Here is a 22,299-nt window from a genome sequence, read left to right as displayed (position 1 = left end):
CGGCAGCCACCGATGAAGCAGATTGTGTTCTAACAAGCTCTCCGGCTGATTCCAACGCATGCTGCAGTTTGAGAACCTCTGATTTAAAACATTTAAATTTCAGTTAATTTCCTCAAAGTCCCCAGCAACCCTCTGAGGCAGACACTATGCCCATTTCACTGGTAAAGAAACTGAGCTTGACAGAGGTAGAATTACTTGTCCAAGGTCTTGTACCTAGCCAGTGGTGAGACTGGAAATGGAAACCGCATGTGCCCAACTTCCAATCATGTATTTGAAGGTATCAGAAAAGCCTGAGAGAGTTTGGAAGCGTGTTATGCCGAGTGTAAAGCTGGATGGAAGTTGGCGTATTTGGTGTGATTTGGTACGTTATTGTTTGGTCTAGGAACCCTCAAAAAGTTTTCCATATAAATTAATGGTAATTGCATCGTCACTTTACGCCACTTTGGCTTGCAAAAGATTTTCATAGGAACACTCTCCTTTCGGATCGTGGGGGGACACTGTACATGACTGAGTCACGGCGTAAGAAATGCTGTCAGGGAGCTTGTGGAGAGTACCAAAGCAGGCAGGAAGGACCAAAACCTTAAGGTAAAGAGAATTTTCTGCCACAAAGAAGCCAAACCCTGAATGCTAGGACGGGGCAAGGAGCATCACTGACCCCTCTCCAAGAGTGTGTTAAGGAGTCTGACAGACAGTAAAGAAGGATCGGAGTGTCTGGAAAAAGGGCCCCTACATGTGCGTCTACCAGACTGGAATCACCTCCTCGGCACACACTTTAATCAGAAATCCATTCTGTGCTACTTGTTTTTATTACTGCTGTCAAATAAGAAGCCCCAGCAAGGCAGACTTCAGGTAGTGGAGCCACGGAAATGCTTTCAGGGAGCACACCCTCCGGAGGGCTGCTGTGAGAGCGGAGGAATGGTCAGGAAGCCAGGGCGGGTGAAGTCACAGCTCCACCTCTCAGGTGCTTTGTGGCCTGAAGAAAGCCTCCAGCCGTCCAGACCCCCAGCCACAGCGGGATGAGCTTGACCGTCCTGAAAACTCTTTCTAGCTCTGTGGCCCCACAGAACGGGGTTGGCAACCTTTATCTGCCAAGGAACAGGTGGTCAAGTTCGGCTTTGAGGGTCGCACGACTGCCCTGCTGGAGAAGGTGTGTCCTCACCTAAGCAGTGTGTCTCTTTCAGCTGAAACCCTTTCACTGTGTCTGTGGCTACGCTTCCATCGTTCTCCCTGGGCACAGCTTCCTTTAGGTGGAGCATGACCGCTAAGCTGTACTCTTTTTCAGGGGCATGGAGAGGCAAGAACAGGACACCTCTGCCTTAAAGTAACTTTACTGACACCTCGCTTGTCCTCAGATCTAGTTTGAAAGTGTCTTGGCTTTAAAAAACTTTTGTGTAATTAATTTTTGTATGTGGATTCTTTCCAAAGTAGTTCAGAGACAGTTTCTTCACAGTCCCCCTTTCCCCAGCAACCACCACCAGGGTACACACACGTACACACGTGTACACACACGTGTACACACACATACGTACACACACACATACGTGCACACACCCCCATTCCCCTTACACTTGGCAGTGGCTTCTTCTCCAGGCCCTACAGCTGGGCTCATGTCAAGGTATCAGGGTTTTCAACTTTAGCTCCCAAAGTTATATCTTCCCTGAATTGCTTCACTCAACATGTACTACGGTAGTTCTTGAAATCTAGCCTCCTGCAATTCTCTGTTGTTCCAGAGTTTAAGACTTATTTTTTCTCTCATATTTGCTATCATTAACTTTTTTTTTTTAAATGTTACTATCTCAGTGGTATTACTTGGCTCAGTTTATATATTTTCAGTGAGACTGAAAGGGAAGATACCAAAACAGACTCCACTCAGCCCTGGCGGGCTTCCAGCATCCTCCACCATCACTTTCGTACCCTGTGAACAGAAAATTCTGTGTTCAGCCTTGACTTGGAAGTTCTTATAAATAATATTTTCTCTGGACATTTATTCCCTGAGAGCAAAGAAGTATTTTTAATGAAAATTATGTTTCCGGCACTAAAAGCATCAGCAAGTACACCTATCAGTATGATTTTGAGGATACACAGAAAATCTGTCAAGTTGCTAAAGCAGTTAGGGGAATTTTTTCCCATGGATGAAAGAGAGCAATGACGGCCACAGACATGGGAAAACATTTTAACACTTCATAAAATTATTTTTCCACAGTAGGGACACAGGAGTCAAATTTCCCTTGGCGGAAATAAAACGTTTAGCTGGATGTTCGGAAGAAGTCAGTGATTTCAGAAAGAGCTCTTTAGGCAGAAGAAATGTGGATGAGGACACCCATCTGCCCGAGGCGGGGTCACAGCGCACACCGAGATCAGAGATCCCTCACGTTTCACTGTAGCTCTTTGCAGACTACCTGACACTTCAGAGGAACCCAATAAATATTTGTGGATGGATTTCATCATTCCTTCAAACACCTGAGGCTTTTACGATTTTAGTCAAGAGAAGAGATGAGGATGTGACAGGAGACCGGTGAGTGCAAGGTGCAGCCTCTCTGAAGAATTCGGCCAGTTTGCAGCACCAGCTGGGTGAGGGTGCCACACACACCCTCAGGGGTGAAATGTGGCTTAAAATTCACAGTGCTGCCCAGCAGATGTAACCATAATGGCCACAGCAAGGCACAAACAGCACCTTGTGTGGAGGAGCATCTGATCCTCTGTTCTGTGATCAGCTCAGGAGCGTCTGACATTGTGGCTGGATCCCAACCGATACTTGTGTTTAGATATTCAGAGATATTAAAGGATCGAAGTCAGTGACATGATAAGGGCTGTAGAACCTTCAGAGTGGGAAGGAACTAAGTTAGGGGACTGTCTGGTCAAACCCTTTCACGACAGAGATGAGAACATTGTGAGCTAAGACACTTAAAGGACTTTTCTAAAGTCACCTGGCTCATTAAGGATGGAACTGGGATTAGAACCAGGATCTCTTCGCGCCTGATCAAAAGTCTCTCCACTATTTGCTACTTCAAGTTCTAAGGTGAGGTTGATGCAAATTCCTACCATCCATGTAAAAAGCAAATTTGTATGACAGTTCTCACCTTCCCAATCTCCAGGTTAAAATAATATTAATAACAGTACGGTCGTAACACTACTGCAAAATTCTCAACTAATGTATATGCTCCATATTCTACTTTAAGGGGTATTGTATATTAGGGCAAAGCCAGTTGAGAGCACGGTTTACTCAAAAATCTAATGGTTAGAATATGTTTTGTAGTTATTAGCTTCCAGCTCAACTTCCAATGCCACCATCAGTTCCACCTATAATACCTAACCATCAACTAGTCTTTGTACTGAGGTGCTTTCCAAGAGTCAGGCAGAGCGCTGGGAAATGAGAATACTAAGTGGCCTCTGTATCTATTTAGCCTGAAATCTTGCCAGAGGGAAAAACAAACAAACAAAAACCCGATGCTTAGAAAGTAACTAAATGCTCAAGCAGATAGGACTAACAGGAGCTGCAGATGGCAGGACAGAGGGAGATGGTTAAGTGTCCTAACAGACGGCCAAGGTCTCCTGGAGGAAGTGTGATAGAAGCTGGACTGGGGGTAGAGCTAGAGGCAAGTGCTTTGTTTTCTAACCAGAGAGCAGTATTTGTACTCAGTGTGATGCCAGCACACTTCTTTAACTCCACCTGTAAGCTGTACATTTACAGTTAGAATGTCCTCCTCTGCTTATTTTCATTTTTCATAACAAAAAGCACCTGGTGGTAGAAAGCAAACGGTACAAGAAGCCAAGAGCCTTGGGGTCGCATCTGCCCGTAAACTGCTGAATGACCAAGGCTATCACGTCTGGTCCCGGAGCCTCAGTTTCTTCCTTGGTAAAATGAGGGGGTTGGAACCAGTGCGTCCCTCAGGTCCCCTCTAGCTCTGACATTCTACAGTTTCTACTTCTCAACCCTGCTCATTATATTTATGGCACGGATTCTTAAAGGAATATTAATAAGCCCAGCTCCACTGCCGTCTGCTTTCCCGTTTGCCTTTTCCCCACTTGGTTCCTCTCTCTTTCACCAGGAAGCACGTTGGGAAAGAACCAAAGTGGGCATATCACGGAGTGTTTAAATTTTCATTAGATGTGTGAACGTTGTGACAAGGCATGCACAATTGATCATCTTGGCATGCATATTAATAATTGAATGCCGCGCTACATGCTTCCTGAACTTTATAAACAATTCCTCTCTGAGCTTTGAAACCACAGGCTTTTCTCATAACGGAAAACTTGACGGTGGGTCGGCCTAGGGGGAGTTCCTATGGAGCATGCATCTTTCTAAAGGCAAAGATCAAAACCCAAAAGTCTCTCAGTTGGGAAACCTGGGGAAGTTTCTGCCAAATGGACAGTTTAAGAAATAACATAAACATGAGACAAGGATGACATGAGGATACGATGACAGCTGAGTGAGATGACTGATTTGTACCGGATTTGTTTTTCTCTTTCCTGTATATCTAGGAATGAGATGTGCCCAGGTGGCCCAGAAAGGAGGAGAAAGCCCCAGGTGTCTCAGCAGAATGAAGATGTCCTCATCTAACGTCTTTGATTAGTGCACATCTATGCTCAAAAAAAAAAAAAAAAAAAAGGATCCCAGACGGGAGTGAACGGAGGCGGTACTCCCCAAACTCCTGATGTGTTAATCCAGTGCTGAGATGGAAACAATGCCTATTTAATTATGTTTAATAGCTGATCCTGGGGTGAAGGCCAGAGATACGAAAAAGGTTAGAATTTAGAAAACTGCTGACAGAACCCATCACCAACAAAGCTGGAAGTTAACTGATGAACTTGAATATGGACCTTGAAATAAGTCACACCTTTTTTCTTTATGTTACTATTAATGGCTCTTTTTCCCACCTCTGAGCAAATACTATTCGCTCAAATATGAAAGTCAGGACAAATATAACAAGCAAGGCAAGGAGACGGGTGCATCTTATCTAGCTTACGGACTAAGACTTAATGAAATTCCCTTCTCCTGTTCAACCACTTGGCTATTTCCAGCAAAATCCATACAGGGACCCACAGTTTCATCGTGCTTGGAACTCGGCAATGTAGCTGAACTTTCCTGGGAGTTCTTAAATGAGCCCCTCCTTCAGGACTCCAGGCCAGCCACACTTGCAGTAAGAAACTAATTCATCAGTAGGCGTGCTTTTCCCAGCACTCCTGGCTTTCTGATGGGGGAGCTGGCATGGGATGCTTCGGAGAAGGGTGTTCATATTGTGGGGATCTTTTACGTGGGAGGGAGCACTCCGGAACTACTGCTGAAGAGCTAGATTTCCAGCCACGCAGGAGAAAGAAAGCTGAGCTGCCATTCCTGAATTTGAGTGCTTAACAATCCTATTCTAAGTGCGGAAGCCAAAATATGATTCCCGGGGTGCTTGCCAGGAACATAATGCAGATAAATGGGGGTACGACTGGTCCTGCGTTTGGAAAGGCCAGCGAGTGTGTCCATCACCGTGGACTTTACCAGGTATGATTTTCGAAGCAACTCCACGCACCGATACCAAAGTAACCCTATCGCACTGAACCGAGCTGGAGAAAGCAAAACAGGTGGTTGAGTGAACATAACTCCGCCAGACGTGACATGAGATACATTTAAAATTCAAAGGATGGCAAAATGAGCACCTTCCTACCAGGCTGGCCAAGTTACTGCTAGTATTTCCATGATGAATGTTAGGATTTGGTTGCCCTTTGCATCCGGGGAGGAGTCAGCTTTGTGAAACCACACAGAAGAGAACGGAACATTCCACGGTTGCTCAGTGAGATACGCGGTCTTCCTGTTCTACCTCACAGCCTTCATATCAGCTGAGACTCATGTTTCAGGTGTCTCCCATCTGCAGGTCTCCCTGAAGGGCTGTCGAGGACTCACAGGAAGAACCCTCAGGCTCTCCATGGCTGGGGTATGAGCCCGTCAGCCAGCCTGAAGGCGACAAGATCAGCTGGAATCCTCGCCATCTCTGTTGATAGCTGCTGGCTGCTGACTATTTCCCAGAACCAAATTACAGGGCTAAGCGGGATCCCCCAAATAGTAATAGGAATATGGAAAACGTGAAGGTTGTGCGACAGTTACAATGGGGGATATGTCAAAGCGAATTTTCCTGTTGACTCTGCCACCCCACTTCTCCTCAAATCCTCTAGCCTGCTACCAAATATCTGGTTAAGTATAGCAATTTCCAACAAAAGCGTAGCTCGTGGGTGCTTTTTATGATTTGCTTGATGACACACGCAAGTTGAAACCTCATTACCTGCAGACAGTTCTAAGCCAAAGCCAAACTGTTCTAGGAGGTCCCTGGAAACTCCTAACCTTACTGTTTCCGGCTTCCTTCCTGCCTTCCCTCCAATTTATTCATTCATCCACTCATCACCAAATATTTGTTCCAGACACTTGACATATATTGATGACTAAAAGAGACATGTCACTTCCTTTGCAATGCTTGTTATAATCATCAAAAACAGACGACAGATCACTAGATTATTACACATTTTGATAAGTGTTCCAAAGGACCTAATAAGATGCAGTGATGGTGAACCTACCAGGAGAGGGTGGATCAGAAAGGACTCTCTGAAGGAGTCATCATCTTTCAGCCAAGACCGAAAGGAGGAGATGGACTCAAGCGTGTGAGCAGTGGGGGGAAAAGCACATCATACAGAGGGAACAGATGTGCAAAGGCTCGGAGGTGGGGTTAGCTCTGAAGGGCTCGGCTGGAAAGAATGAATGGGGATGAGTCAGGAAGCACTGACAGCATGGAGAGCTTTGCAGGTTAGGGAGAGTGGATATTATTTCAAGTACGATGGGAAGCTACCCAAGGGATTAAGTGGGGAAGACAGAATCTGAATTACATCAGATGATGTCTTAAAAGTAGACTGAACCGGAGTAAAAGTGGAAAGGGAAGAACTACGCATGGCAGACACTGCTAAATGCCTCCCAGCAGCCATTCCCCCTTATTTCTTCCTTCCTAGAACTCCAGTTTTATCCTGGAGAGCAATGGGCCCAGTCAAAAGAGTGTATTTCCCATTTCTCTTGTAGCGAGGCAAGACCACACGTAACAATTCTGCACAATCAGACTTAATGAAAGTCTGTTGGGGATCTTTGAGCAAGTTTTGCTTTCTTGCTCTAAAGCAGGGGTGTCCAAACTGCGGCCCACAGGCCACCTGCGGCCCGCAATCCATTTTTTATTGGCCCGCAGCAAATTCCAAAGATATATTTAATGTACTTAAATAAACCAGGTGAGGCAATTCGTACTTCACCTCGAGTGAGTGGCCCGGCTGTTTGTGTACTTTACCGCATGTGGCCCTTGGTGAAAAACGTTGAAAAAAGTTTGGACACCCCTGCTCTAAAGGTACAACCCCATCTTCTTTCTTTTTGCCTCTTCTTTTTCTTATGTGATTCAGCCCATTTAAAAAAAAAGAAAAGGAAGAAGAAGAAGAAGGGAGGAGGAGGGGGACGGGGAAGAGGAGGAGGAGGAGAAGAAGAAGAAGAGATGGCAGGAGCATTAGCAGCCATCTTGGGTAACCATTCAGGAAAAGGTGACAGCATCACAGAAACCTCAGGCCTCACAGCCTTCCTTGAACCACTGAATCAGTGCCAAAAAGCACGTAAATGTGGATTTTACTGTGTGTGAAAAGAAAACAACCCCATTTATTAAAGACAGTTTGGTAGGGTTTCCTGTTGCTCACGGGCAGACAGTATCTAACAGACATACCAGGCTGCTATGGTGCGCGGGCAGCCGGCACTTGGATGGTGGCAGTTAAAACGCAGGGAAGTGCGTCTGTGTGAAGCCAGAAACGATGGAGCTTCCTGAAGGCCTAGGTGTGGGGTTGGTGGTGGGTGTAAAACTGGCAATATCTAAAAAAACTGGCAAGTGTAAAACTGGCAAGCATCTTGGCTTGGGGATTTATTAAAATGGGAAGGAAAACCCAAAGGGGAACAGGTCTGAAGATCAAAAGCAAGAATTTAATGTTTGAGGTGTCATAGTTGAGGTCCCTGAAATGTATCAATGACAGTCATCTCCACTCCTGTGGTTTCCATGAGATGGGATCTCCCTCCAGAATTCCTGGCCCTGCTCCAGCCCCGGGGGACTGAGGTGGGCTGTCTGCAGACAGCGCCCGTCCCACTGCTCCTCCACGGGCCGTGTGGTACTCACAGGGCAGACGCCAGGGGACGAGGCCCGTGGACCTCCGTGCTGCCAGTGGGCAGATGCTCGACCCCACAATCCTTTACTGTGCAGATCTCAGCCTCGTCTTCCACTCTGGTTTTGTCAGCAGTGAAACGCTGAGCTTTGGCTTCCCACACACTAGACTTCTTTGCCTGGCTCTCAGTGGTTTCACACCGAGGCCAGCGCATACCTGTACGACGGCAGGCAGGCGTATCGCGTTCTTGCAGCCACGTGATGGGGGCCTTGCTTTCATAGGAGCTTCTTTCAATAGATATTGCCAAAGAAAATTAAATTCCTCCCCTTTTCTAATATGTGGCTGCCTTGGTCTTCGTGGTCTGAAGAAGGGTTGTGTCTCCCCTGCCAGGTAAACTGCGTGGGAATGAGAATTTATTGAGAATTGATACCAGTGATCCTTCTATTGTCTAGGCATTTGGCTTCTTGCCACAGCGTTGCAAGAACTGTATGTAGGTGTTACCAGAATTGCTGGCCTTTCCCGCTCTCCCTTCCCTCTGTTACTAACCAAGCCTCACCTCCTTCTACCCACTCATCCATTCTTTGCTTCCCTCCTTTAAAAGGTGGTACCAATATTAGTGGGTTTTTTTGTTTCGTTTTGTTTTTAATCCTATCCCTAGCAACCCTGACTTCAGAAGTGCTGGCCACACACAGTGGGTACAGGGCCGTTCCTCACGCCTGGGGAGTCTGGGTACGGTGGTCTGATAGTGGCCTGGATGACACAGAGCAGTTCTGTTTGTCCTACTCCTTTTCTTAAAGACAGCTGTTCCAGGTTGGTCCCATACCGGATATTGGGTCACTTCTCTGAGTTTATGTTTGGGAGTGTCTTAGATCACAGTTTACACTGCTGCAAAAATGGTCTCTGGACGACAAAGTCATATAAAACACTTTCACAATTACGACCCTCTTTTTTCAATCCCCTCTGTTTTCCTGTCCTCACAGATACATTATCCCTTGGGTGTACACGGATGAAAGAGTGACAGGCCTTCGGCACATTATGTCATTGACAATAATACTAATTTTCACAATGAATATGTAAATTGCGCATGTCACCGTCCTGTGTGGGACCCTGCACCTGGCATGGAATGGAGCATGGCATTGTTACAGTGTCATTCGATGGCTTTTACCAAGCGAGGGGATCTCAGCAGCTGTGATGTATTATGACGCTGTGACATTAACTACAGACACAGATAGAACGCCCATTAAAAAAATATATGCCCTTTTTTTGAATAGAGCCTTGGGTAATTACTCTGACTATTGTTCTATGAGAAAGCGCCACTGAAATCCCTTCATCAATTTAGGATCTGGACATGAGAAATCACCAGCATTGAGCAGTTAAGGCGATTTGCTTTCCAAAGGAAGAAAGGACAAGAAATAATCCTGCAGAAAAATCTCTACTCCTGAGTTGCTTGTGTTGACAGCCAGAAGCTCACCTCAAATAAAGGATCCCGGGGAGAAGTTTTCCTGATGGTACCTTGTTCCTACACAGAGCCCGGGGACAAGGTGTCCAGGGTCTCTTCCTACTGTCCACACTAGGAGGACATGCGGGGACGTGTGGCAGCACGCAGCTGTGCTGTGAGCTGTGGGGAGGCAGCAGGCAGCCGTCCATCTGGCTGCCGTGACTTGGTGGCCGGGCCGGGTGTTCTGAGGAGAAGCTACAGAAATGGTGCTCACCTGGAGAAGCAAGCTCTCGGGGCAGGGTCCATGTTCCTCCAAGTCGCCACACAACATGAAATAGGTTATGAGGTGTGCCATTCAAGATGGAGGAAAGTGGGAAATTCTTGAACTACTTACCCCCAAATGAAAAAAGAACAAAAATGAATACGAAAGAAAAGGCAAAAGCACAGCAAGACTGATGGCCCCGAACATCTTACTTACATTGAGTGAGGATTCCGGTTAAGGCGTTTTTGAAATTCTCCTTGGCTTCCTCCATCTCTTGCTCGTGGGTGGCCTTTTCATTCATCAGCCGGCGGACGTGGCTGTTGGCTGACTGCACCATGGAGTAGAACTGGTTCGCGGAACGACGATTCACTTCGCCTCGTTCGATCCAGGAAAGAAGCACTGTGATAGCCTCTGAAAACTTGCTATCATCTGGAAATGGAAAACCACCAAGCACAAATCACGCCAAGGCAAGGAAATACACTTGACATTGGTTCCTCTGAAAAGACCGCGTGTGGCCCATCCGGATGGACACATTTTCAGAATTTGACAAATTGGCTTTCCTGACACTCATCATTCCATCGTCACTTAACTTCTCTTTTCTCATTGAACCCCCTGGTATCACAGACATCCAAGAAATGCAGGGTGCTTTGCCCTCTCATCTACCAACTCGATGAGCTCAATTGTATATCTGTTCTGGGCATTCTTTATAATTTGGTGCAATCTCATTCTTCCTCCAAACCCTGATTTCTCTTTCTTCAGTCTGGTTCGAAAAACTGTTCGCAACATATGTGGTCTCCACTTCATTTCTTTATTCTTTCATCGTAAATATTACACAGTGATATGATACAGGAATATTATACAGAAATATTATACAGTGATGCCAATTTTCTGACTTATAGAATCAGCAGAGTTAGTATCAAAATATAAATGACAGATTAAATTACTCTAAAACTGGTTGTAATACAAGATATTACTCCCGAGGTGGTAGTAGGAGTAAGTCCATTCTTGTTTGATGGCAGTTCAAAACTAATTTCATTTTCGGTTTAATATAACATATTTGATTAGGCTGAAACATAAGAGTATTTCCTTGCTTTCAACAAAGGAGGACCTGGGGTGGTCAGTGTTTGATTTAGAAGGCTACTGAAAACCCAACTGAACCTGGTTTAAGGGGTGTATGTGGTGGTGGGGAGGGGTGCAGGAGGGGAATGAGGGTCCACTGGAAAATAAGTCATGAAGTTTATTTCAGAGAAAACATACGGACTTGCGTGCCGGGAATGGTTCCTGGAACAGACCTGTGTTGTTTGGTGTGGAGGTGGAGAACAAGCAAGTCTGTACTGGAAGTTATGTGCCAGTTATTACAGCATTAATCAGTTCTACTGCTGAAGGCTCCCTGCATATTTTCCAGGCCAACTTAAAGGGAGGAGTCTTTCACTGGTATTTTCCTACCCCTGGAAAATGTGATTTAAGAAAAATATCCTACATTTTTCAAGTAAAATGGGCAGAGACTTAATTCTAAAACTGCGGCACAAAATTAAAATAGAAGATTCAGGTTCTTCTTTATTTACTTGACAAATACTGAGGACCTACTATGTTCCCTCCACTGGGGAGACATCAGAGACATCTTTATGCAGTGTGTGTGTGTGTGTGTGTGTGTGTATGTGTAATATGTATTATTATAGTGTTTATATGCTATCATATAGTTTTTATAAACACGTATGTACACATATACATACACACACACACATACGAGATCGGACCATTAAGTTCGCGAACTCATCCTAGAAAAAGCGCTACAGACCTCATTGCTGAATATCACTATGGTCACCTTTGAAGTACTCCCCTTAGGAAACTAAGCACTGACACCAGCGCCTAGTCCACCCTTCAAAGCAATTTTGGAACTCTTTCTGGAATGGTATCAGGGCTGTCATTGTGTTGTTACCCTTGTTGCCCTGAACGTCATCAAAATGTCTACCTTTCAATATTTCCTTTATCTTCAGGTAAAGAAAGAAGTCACTGGGGGCCAGATCAGGTGAGTAGGGAGGGTGTTCCAATACAGTTACCTGTTTACTGGCTAAAAACTCCCTCACAGACAGTGCCTTGTGAGCTGGTGCACTGTCGTGATGCAAGAGCCATGAATTGTTGGTGAAAAGTTCAGGTCTAACTTTTTCACGCAGCCTTTTCAGCACTTCCAAATAGTAAACTTGGTTAACTGTTTGTCCAGTTGGTACAAACTCATAATGAATAATCCCTCTGATATCAAAAAAGGTTAGCGACATCGGTGCAACATGTTTGCGAAGTTAATTGCCACACCTCATACATACATATATACACTCCAGATGAATGGCTAGAGGGTGGTTCATATTTGGTAAAGGGTTCTACTTCATTTTATTCACCAGATGTTCCGTAATCAACCATTGCTGTTAGTCTTTCACGCATCACACAAATCCTGCCTTTGTGGAGTGCTCTGTGCATTCTGCAGAGTGCCGTACGAATCCTGTGAGTATCTTTCCTCCCAGAGTGCCCCTCGCAGGCCGGGTACCACTTCGCTGCTGTGATTGCTGCTCGCCCAGGAGGCACACGCTGAATGAAGGCAGGGTCAGCCCGACTTGTGCAGTGTGAGGATTGTGTTCTGCCTTCTCTAGGACAGAAGCCGCTACTAGGGAGGTGCAGCTGCTCAGCCACCAGGCCAGGCTGGCTCCTGCTGCCGCCGTGGCAGTCTGGGCCCGGGAACCAACGTTTTTTCTTTCTGTGCCTACCTGCCCACTCTGCTCTCGCACTTTTGCCAGAGGAGGTACCTGGCCTGGGGCATGCGCGTGGGGTACCCTGCAAAGGAGAGACGCAAGTTTCCTTGGAAAATCGTAACCCACAGGCACAGCATCGGAGCTGGCTCACACAGTTTTGTCAACTCTGGAATTTCAGTCTAAGTTCAACCCTCAGTGAACTTCAGCTGCAGTGGTTTCTTATCTCTTTTCATGGGCCGGGGCAGCTTGTATAAGATAAAATCCATCACACAACTTAAACTACATCAGGCCATGGAGAGGTCCATAATTTAGCATTATGCTCGTGAGACACCCACTGCAACCGTTACAGTCAAAATAAATTTTGCCTCCCTCATACTCTCTAGCTCGCTCCCTGCCAATATATGTTAGGAGAATGGACCTCCAAAAAGACAGCAGAAATAAACCCAATGCTTATAAGAAATCTTTTTTCTTTTGTCTTAAAATACGAGAACAACAGAGAACACTGACTTCATGTACCATTTTCCCCCTTTGCTGTGCCTTTCATCTGTACAAAATGCAGGGGAAAAAATCCCCAAGATTTTCACTTTCAAGAAGCTTACAAAGAGAGAGAAACACTGTTCCTTCTTTCTTTCCCTTGCAAACTGGTACTTTTTTCTTCCCTTGCTTGTGGTCACTCAGCTCATAAATACCCTAATTTAGTGTCAGGAAGAAAATGTACATTTGCTGGAATGATCTAAAAACCAAATTTTATGGTTCTCCACTCATCGACCTGGAGCATAAGTTCACACGCAGATTATAGTTAGCTGATAGTTTCCAGAAAGAGAAATAGCATTCTTGGGATTAAGCAACTGAAAACATATCATTTAAAAACTAAGTAGGCAAAAGACGCTCTATCATTTTAACAAGTAATAGTAGACAGAATTCCATTAGCTTAAAAGAAGGGCATAGTTTTGAAAACTCCCAATTTCATTCCCCTTTCGGAACTCTCGGATACTGGGAGGCCAGTGTCTGACTGATATACTGACATTTAAATTAAATGTAAAAAAACCATTAGCGCACCGTTGGTAAGTCTGATCTGTATCTGTTGCCATGTAAGAAGTGACTTCATATTAATTAAGACTAAGCCAGTAACTCTCTCTGAATGACCACAGAGGTGTGTTGGGAGCGGTCATTTTCAGTATCTAGCTGTAAATTCAATTTTGTCTTCAGTGGAAAGATCACTGAAAGACAGAAAACAATATAAACTCATTTAAACCGGATTTAGAGTGCAGCATTATTAAAGCTATTCATATGGAAAGAAATTAACGCTGCTCATAAAAATCATATCAGACACACTTATAAAAATGCCAACTACTTCCTGAGCATGCTCTGGCATAACTTTGAACATGGGAGCGGTTCAGGAACTAGAATGCACAGACGTGCTTTTCTCCACAATAAGAACTGTGAAAATCGGTATCGTATTATGAAGTGAGTACAGAGCATTTCTTACTGACAATTGCCCAATGTTTTCTCGTCAGGGTCCTTACAACCGTCACACGTAGGTCTACCTCACGTGTTTTCTCCTTTGCATTCTCCCTTTCACTCCATCGCCTGTCCCTTTTCCACACTCTTCTTTCTCAAACACCATCGCCAGGCTTGTCCACTTCTGCATGTGCTGTGCACACATCCCAGGGCCCCCCCAGTTTCCTGGTCCACCAAGCTGTCACTGTTTGCCCCAGATTCAGCCTAAGTGCCTTTCATAAAAGAAGCTTTTCTGTGACCCTACGATGAATTGGGTGCCCCTTTGCTATGCTTCCACAGTACCCTCCACATGCAGCTATGAAAGCATTAGTCACTCCGTACCGTAATTGTTGGTGTATAGATCTGTCTCCAGTTTTGACAGGCTAACATGAGAATAAAACTTCCAAAGAAATATTTCAATCTTCTGGTCACTCTGAACGTTTCCCTTTGCAGTCTATCTCTAGTTTGTTACACTCTATTTCTAACTGATCTTCAGTGATTAACACTAGAAAGCCCGAAATTCGACGGTCTGATGTTGGGAAACATCAGTCGATCATGAACGTTTTAATTTCCCGTTAAAGAGCAGTTTCATACTGCCTACCAGACATCCATGTTCTCAAGGCACTTAAGCTGGTGGGTCCTTTCGTCCCACAGGCCTGAGGTCATTACCATGGGGGATGAAAGTTAAAAAGTGACATCAGATAATCACACAGAAGCAGCTCCTTCTACAGTAAGGCTCTAACCAGCTTAGCAAATGACTCAGGAGTCTTTTTGAAAGCATTTTTAATTCTGAGGGGGCAATAACTATTTCTAGCTTTGTGAAGAATAAATACTAACCTGCTTATCCATAACACTTCAGTGTCACTACCTGAATCCATACGCATCTCATTTCATTTCTGGTTACTTCAGACTTTGTCAACCTCCCTCCCGCTCCCTCTCTCTCGCGTTTATTGGGCACCTGGCACGCGGCAGGCATTGAAAAATTGCATACGGATAAATCTTTGCTATTCAAAGACCACAAACACGAGCTTCTTTCAGGAGCTCGTTGAAAACGCAGACTCATTCCTACTCAGAATATGCATTCTATTCCAGGTGATTCATTTGTACGTTCAGGTTTCAGACGCACTGGGAGAAATCCTCCATGAAAGCCAGGGAAACTGGTGAGGGGCTCATCTAAGTTAAGAGATAACCAAAACCTGCAATGGAAACTTGCAGCTGAGATAGTGGGGGATACTGAAAAGACTGGTGTGATTCTTAGGAGCTTTGTGAGTCCCCGTGCCCAACCCCCCACCCCATTTCAAGAACAGCTGCTAAAACATCATCCCTATCCTGGAAGAAAAAAATGTGGGGGGAAAAAAAAGACAGACAGACTTGGAAATGGGCATAGAGATTACTGCTGATCCTTTCAGTGGCGTGCTGGGCACGGCCTAGAGGACCCTCTCCAGTGCCGCCTGGGTCATCTGATTCCACAGGCGTGTGAACCTTTCGCTGTCTTTGGGCTAGTTTACAGTGTTGTAGGGGTAGAACCTAAGTTGTGGAAAACTGGTAACAATGCGAGTAATTCTTCTCTACAGCAATGCACACGCATGTGGCTCCAGTGGAAACCATACACATTGTGAAGCAAATTCTCTTCTGAACCAGGTTTAGCTTCTTACCGATTCCCTCACTAATTAAAGAGTTAAGCCATTGGTGCATGTTCATTGTATACGTGCAAGGCAGTGATGATGTCACTGCCACTGTGCCCGTTCATACCCTCTGTACTGCAAGCTGCACAAGGCAGGATCCAGGCTGCAGTCCTGACTGCAACCCAAGGTCTCGGCAGGTGGGTGCGTGGTGAACTTGGTGCAAACTGACGTCCAGATGATAAAGGGGAAAATAAGTCAAATTGGCAAGCAGTTTTTTCTCCGCCTTTGTGCACAGAGGGAGATCTGGCCCTACATTTCAGAATGGCAGATGGGATACAAGTCAGGCCACGAACGATGAGTGTGAAAACTGAGGTGGGCTCTAGTACCCTTGTTTATGGCCCAGTCTGTAAAGGAATAACAGGCGAGGAGATGCCATGTTTGACCAAATGTTTCAAGAATGAGAATAAAAAGGAAGACATTCTACAACACTTTTCTTTCCAAAGACATGGGGACACACATACACGTGTACGTACACAGACAGACAGACAGACAGACACACACACACAGACACAACTGTGTGCTATGAGGTTGTCATTGAATTTTGGCTTCTATGACAGCTGGGAATAGTTCACAGTGATGGCCAAAGCACTGCTTCCCCCACATTGCTAAAATTTCAGTGTCCCTACACACTGGACATCCCTAAACAGGTCTCCATTTTCCGGTTGCTCAATTAACCATCAAAGGGGAGGGGGCTGGTACCTTACCTGTCCTCCAATCATGGATAGCATGAAAGATAGTGGGGGATAATGAAAAGATAGTGGGGGATACTATACACATTGATTAACATTTCTCCTGATCCAGCACGCGCGCACGCACACACGCACACACGTACACACACACACACAATCTCCTCAACTACTTAGTACCTGTAAAAATACAAAAACTAACGGGGGGAGTGATATGAAAATGCACTGATCAGTCCTGCTTTGGGGTCAAGCCAAATGTTTCCAAATGAAATGGCCTGTTTTTCATCTATGAAGGTCAAGGTGAGTAGTGCCTGACGAAGTGATTTGCACACAGCCTCCAGTGCCCTCGGAAGGAAGCCTGGCTTTTAGCTAATGGAACTTTCACTTGGCTTATAGTATTATCGATCTTTACATTCTTAGAACCATAAATACTGACAACCATCCCAGCGAAATGTTGGCCCCACCTCCACCCTAGTCCCTGTGGCAGGCTGACACCGGGCCATTCTGGATGCAAATCAGAACCCAGGCTTCTGAAAATGATGAGTGTTGATCCCCAGAGCACCGAGTTCTTGATGACATATCAGGAAATCCCAAGGGTACTGCTTGCAAAGCTTTGTCAAAGCCTCACCTGACGCAGAGAAAAACTCTTCATTTCATCACATAATGAAAGATTATGTGAAGCTTTCCAGAGGGGGACAAAGTACACAAAAACTTTTCAATGTTCTTGCTAGGACGGATCCCCAGTGAATTAGGATATAATCTCTCCTCGCTGCCTAATCAATGTCTTTCTTCCACCATCCAAACACGGGGTCCTCCAGGGGTGGATGGTCTGTGTTAGACAAACACTGACATTCATTATCTCATCTTTCTGGTGCTACTGTCTCCAGTCAAGTGTAATTATGATGCTGTCGCACTCTTTCTCACTTTCTCAAAGCCATGCCATGAACTTTGGGTCTGTAAGCAGTTACTTCCCAGTCAGTCTTCATTAAGTTGAGTCGGCTCAGGACAATGGCTATTTAATCAGCAGGGTGCCCAATAATTTCCTTTTTTAGAACTTGCATTAGCATAACAAGACACTGGGGGCTCCATGCCTTAGACCCTACACAATTGCAACTTGATGTTCCTTCTGACTTCAGGAGATCCGGTGGCCACTGAATGTGGGGTTCCCTGGCCCTAGAAGGTTCCCCCCACTCACTCACCCCTGCACTGCCCAGATGGGGTGCCTATCTCTCCTGGGGCAGCATCCTGCAGTGCCCACTTGCAATAGTGGGAGTAAAGGGTGCTTTGCAATTGCCTCTGTCACTCGAGTAACGCAAACTGGGAGGCAAGGGCTTGGATTGGTTTTCTTCCCCCACCCACTCCCTGCCCTGAGCTCAGACAGTGCCAGGCACATGGGAAATGGCTCCACAAACACTTGTGGAGTGACGAGAATGACAGCTGATGGCACATCGTGTCCCTATCCTTTCAGTCATGCCTGAACAGCACTCCTGGCCAGGTACGCAACGTGTTCATAGATCCAAATAGCTAACAGGGAGAGAAAGGACTTAATTTACTGAGCATGCACTGTGTGTGTAGTTTCAGCACTGAGCCGGATACGGAAGGACCTGTGGGTTATGATAAAGAGTTGGCTTGCATGGAATTGGCTGGATGAAGCTGATTTTCAAAAAGAAAATTGTAAGACTAAACCAGTACGATGTAAAACGGGGGGCGGGGGGGGAATGTCTGTAATAAACACGAGATGCAAGATTTCTCTGGGGAGGAAAAAACTCAAGTCCAATTAGGCATTCTCCGATTGCATTTCCATCTCCTTTCTGACGCAGGCTTCTTTACCTTAGGTCCTGACTGCATTTTATGTCCCCACAGCCATGAAATCATCTTCCGGAAAACCGCTTCCTTGGCTCCTCCTGACTGGTTTTGCAGCATTATAAAGAGCATGGAGTGGATTTCCTCTCTGAGGAAGCCCATTTCCTAAGCAATTAAATGCTGTTTATATTACAAACCCTGTGCTTGGGTTGAAATTGTCAAGCTAGATATTACCTGACTGTGGCCTAAGATGTATCCGCAGCTCGTTCATTCTACTGTAACTGCCATCTATTAAAATTTCCAATCTGTTCTCTCCTCCAGGGATCACATAGTACTTGGCAACGGCGCGGCTTCTAAATTCTGCAAATTACACTCATATATATAAATACATATCTTTGAAATGGCAAGGCTTGCAAATTACTTTACCACACGGACAGCTCGATCGGCTGTCCTCTACCAGGAAAGGCGATGCTGAGCTCCTCCTGCGTGCAGGTACTTCTGTGTTGGTGCCTTAAACATGACACAAGGGAAATGCCAAACTTTCGTGAGATTCCTCCACGAGGTCACAGAATCGAGGTGCTGGTTTGTGTCACTTCTTGGAGCAGACATGGCTGAATACAGTTTAGTCGGTGTAGTTCACAAGCTGATACTACAGAATGCACTGGCTATTAAAGGAAAATTTATTTGTTCCCAAGTCAACATTCCTGGTTAAGGATGCTGCCCTTTCCCTTTTCGCCACTCCTTATGGTTTCACGTCTGGATGGAAAAGTGAGATAATGTCTGTGTTTCCATTTTATAGTCTTTTTATTCGAGGGACAGCCATGGCCTCTGTATTACAACGGGGGCATTTCGTGGCAACTGCAGCGTATTAGGGGTTCCCAGGCCCTGAACATGGGATGAGGGTTATAAGCAGAAGTCCTTTTGTTTTTTCAAAGCATAGACTGTCAATTTCCTATCTTTGTAAAAGTGGATTTGGGCAGCTTTTCATACATTTCCTCTAGTGGAAACATCCAATCCACTTTACACACTGCCAGCGATGCACAAGCTACACTCTAAAACACTCCAAGGATCAATCATCTCTCTCCTCCCGTAAGACATCTTGAATGGCTTCTCCATTGCTTATGGAATAACCCCCAAGTCCTGCGGCAGCCATGTCTCCAGCCTCGCGGTGCTCTGTCAACTTCCACGCAGCTCTCTCATCTGCCCGAGCAGGCGCTGTGCCTTCCCCCCCCACCCCCCTACAACGCCCCTGCCCGCCCCCGTCCTCTCCGCTTCCTGTGTCTTTATTACTGGGAGTCCAGTCTCTGACTGGAATGTCTTTATGCCCCTGTTTTTCCTGGGGAAAAAAATCTCGTTCATCTTGTGAAGTTCAAATGCTACCTCCTCTGTGACGACTTCCTTGACACCTTCACTAACGTTATTTTGACTCATTCCTGAGTTCCCAAAGCATGTCGCTTATACCTTGGTTGACAGTTGTGTGAGTGGCTTTGTATTCCAGTTAATCATTTACTTGTAGCCCCCTCTGTAGGGCCAGTGACTGGGACCTATGCACTCTCATTAAAACTTGACACACCCCACGACCTGAGGAGGGTCTGACCTTCATTTGCCTATAAAAACGCTCAGATGTTGCTCAGGTCACACAACTTAGATTACTAACGACAAAAAAAATCCACACACACACACACACAGCATCCTAATTTCAAGATCTGGCCCTCCCCAACCATCGCAGTTCACTGGCCAGGCACTAAAGCCTCCGTGTTTTTATCTCTCACAGCATCAAACACAGGAGAGGAGAACCGCAAACACGTGAAGAAATGAAATCTACACCCTTCTAGTCCTAACTATCCTTCTGGGAGAAGAGTCCCTTCAACTCAGTCTCTGAAGACAGGGATGCTGTTCTACATTTTTCTTGTCCCCCAAGGACCCCAGCGCGGAGTCTGACACACGTTGAGAAAGGCTTAACCTCCCCAGAGCAGGAGAAGCAGCAGGCCTGGTCACAGGTGCAGACGCCAGCCTCGCTCACCCCACACGAGCCAGAAGGGAGTAGCCTGCTGTGGGGCTGCGGCTGGTGACTCTTCTGCCCTCTTTCCGGCAGTTTTGTTCAGGGACAGTACACACGCATTCACAGAGAACAGTGGCGAGAGTGCGGAAAAGGACAGGGCTCTGTCCCAAGCAGGGTGTCTGGCTTCCAGGAGATCCTGCTCACCTGAAATCAGCACGTGAAGGGACCAGAGCCACACATGGGGCTCCCGTGCTTGGGGATCACAGCCTGTCCCTGCGAGTGGGCAGCGGCTAAGGCGAAGGACAAAAGCCAGGGCGAGCGCGTGGCCGCCTACCTTTCAGCTTCTCGGCCAGCAGGGCGGCTTCATGCTCCGAGTAGTGCATGATGGCCGGCGGGGACGGCGGCCGCAGCCGGTCCTCCTCCAGCTTGCGCCGGTGCCGCTCCTCGCGGGCGCGCATCCTCTGCTTGCATTCCCACTCGTAGAAGTCGTCCCTGGCCTGGGCAAAGTCCACGTGAAGGCGGCCCGAGTCCTTCTTGTCGGTGCTAGACCCTAGTCGCATCCGGTAACCTGAAACCAACAGAAAGTCTGGTCACACTGCAGGATCCATCGGCACCGTTTGGTCCAGGGCGCTAGGAGAGCCCTGACTTAATTGCTTAGCCCTTACCAAGGACACCCTTGCCATTGGGGTGGGAAGCAGTTATCCTTCTCCCTTGTAACCCGGAAGCATTGTCCAGTCAAGCACATTCGAGATTTGGGGATAAACACACTGCTGGGAGGTGTCTCAGAGGGTCACCTACCCATCTTTAAGTAACGTTACCAAGAAGAAGATCTCAAGAACTGGGCACTTACCCTAACTCCTTTTTCCCTCTGGCTTCCAGGAAGCTCAAGAACAAAATTGGTATGTAAGGCTTTTTTTCTTCCCCCTCTACCTTTTCTTTCTTGCTTTTTTTTTTTTTTAAATGGCCTTGACTTCATATTTTCAATTTACTGTAACTTGATTGGATAAGCTCTCTTAAATTCTTTTTAGAAAGTGGCGGTGTAGCAGTAAATAAAGAGTATCTACGATATTTAAAGAGATCTACAAAGTAAATTCCATAGCACCTCCCTCACAGCCTATCACTTTATTCTCTCTCGGCAGCTGCAGAAGCCATCATGACCAGGGTGACACTGCAAGGCTGTTCTATTTCTACTTATCCTCTGGGGCACGCAGAAGGATGTGTCACCTTCAGTCCAGAGGCCTCGCCACTGCCTTCCTTACAGGCCTGCAGCCCCTCATCTGGCAGGTGGCGCTGCATACACAGTCCACCCTGTCTTTGAGGCCGCAGGAACCCACAGTAGCGCTCAGAGCGAGAGCAAAACATGGGCCTGCAAGTCTTTGGGGCACTGACTGAGCTCCCCATCTTACAAAGACTGTGAGCAGAAACTTGATCTGAGAAATCAACAGCAACAGAACTGAAACCAGACAGCCAGCCCAACTGCAAATGAAGAAGACTTGGCTTTTGAGCTTGCTCTTTAGTTTGAGGCCCTCAGATTTTAAAAATGTATATTCAGTTCCCAACAGGACTGCAGCTGTCCGGGACAGCCAGAGGAGAGAGCAGAATAAGCGTTTTTTGCTGTGTAAGGGCTTTGCAAAGAAGACGCCGCTGTGAAATGCTAGGCTGTGCGGTGCTCAGTGCTTGAGTGCAAGCTCTCCTGGTAGATTTCAATGGATTATCGTGGCATTTGGGGTTGAAACTCAGCTGAGAATCCCTGTCGAGGCTGGCTGCTCCCCAGTAGGGCACGTCACACCTTTGAGAAGTTACAAATGTGAAACAGATCTCACATCTGGTTCCTATTTATGACCCTCTTACTCCTAAGTTTCAACAGTGCTATCAAAAAATGGGAAGACATAGCAATACCTATCAAAAACGCAAATATCAGACCACAGATAAGCAGAATGAATGCTAAGGCGAGTGCATCTTGGTGGTGGGCCATGGGGTTTAATAAGTCTGCAGGCCACAGTGACAAATACATAAGAGCTGAGCTGGCAG

The 22,299-nt window shown here is 46.1% G+C and overlaps 1 protein-coding gene across 7 annotated transcripts in view; it reads right to left on the bottom strand.

The window, feature by feature from the left end:
- The window catches only part of ENOX1 (ecto-NOX disulfide-thiol exchanger 1), a 504,034-nt gene that overhangs the window by 111,382 nt on the left and 370,353 nt on the right, over nucleotides 1-22,299 (bottom strand). For all 7 annotated transcript variants that reach the window (XM_033105019.1, XM_033105016.1, XM_033105021.1 and 4 more), the window contains 2 exons: nucleotides 20,603-20,836; nucleotides 10,068-10,280 (listed from right to left, as the gene is read on the bottom strand). In XM_033105019.1, coding sequence (XP_032960910.1) covers nucleotides 10,068-10,280; nucleotides 20,603-20,836 — 447 coding nt within the window. The remainder of the gene's footprint in view (nucleotides 1-10,067; nucleotides 10,281-20,602; nucleotides 20,837-22,299) is intronic.

Source organism: Rhinolophus ferrumequinum, chromosome 4, assembly GCF_004115265.2.
Source record: "Rhinolophus ferrumequinum isolate MPI-CBG mRhiFer1 chromosome 4, mRhiFer1_v1.p, whole genome shotgun sequence".
Classification (NCBI taxonomy): domain Eukaryota; kingdom Metazoa; phylum Chordata; class Mammalia; order Chiroptera; family Rhinolophidae; genus Rhinolophus; species Rhinolophus ferrumequinum.
Note: the sequence above shows the minus strand (reverse complement) of the source record. Positions and strands in the feature narration are given on the sequence as shown.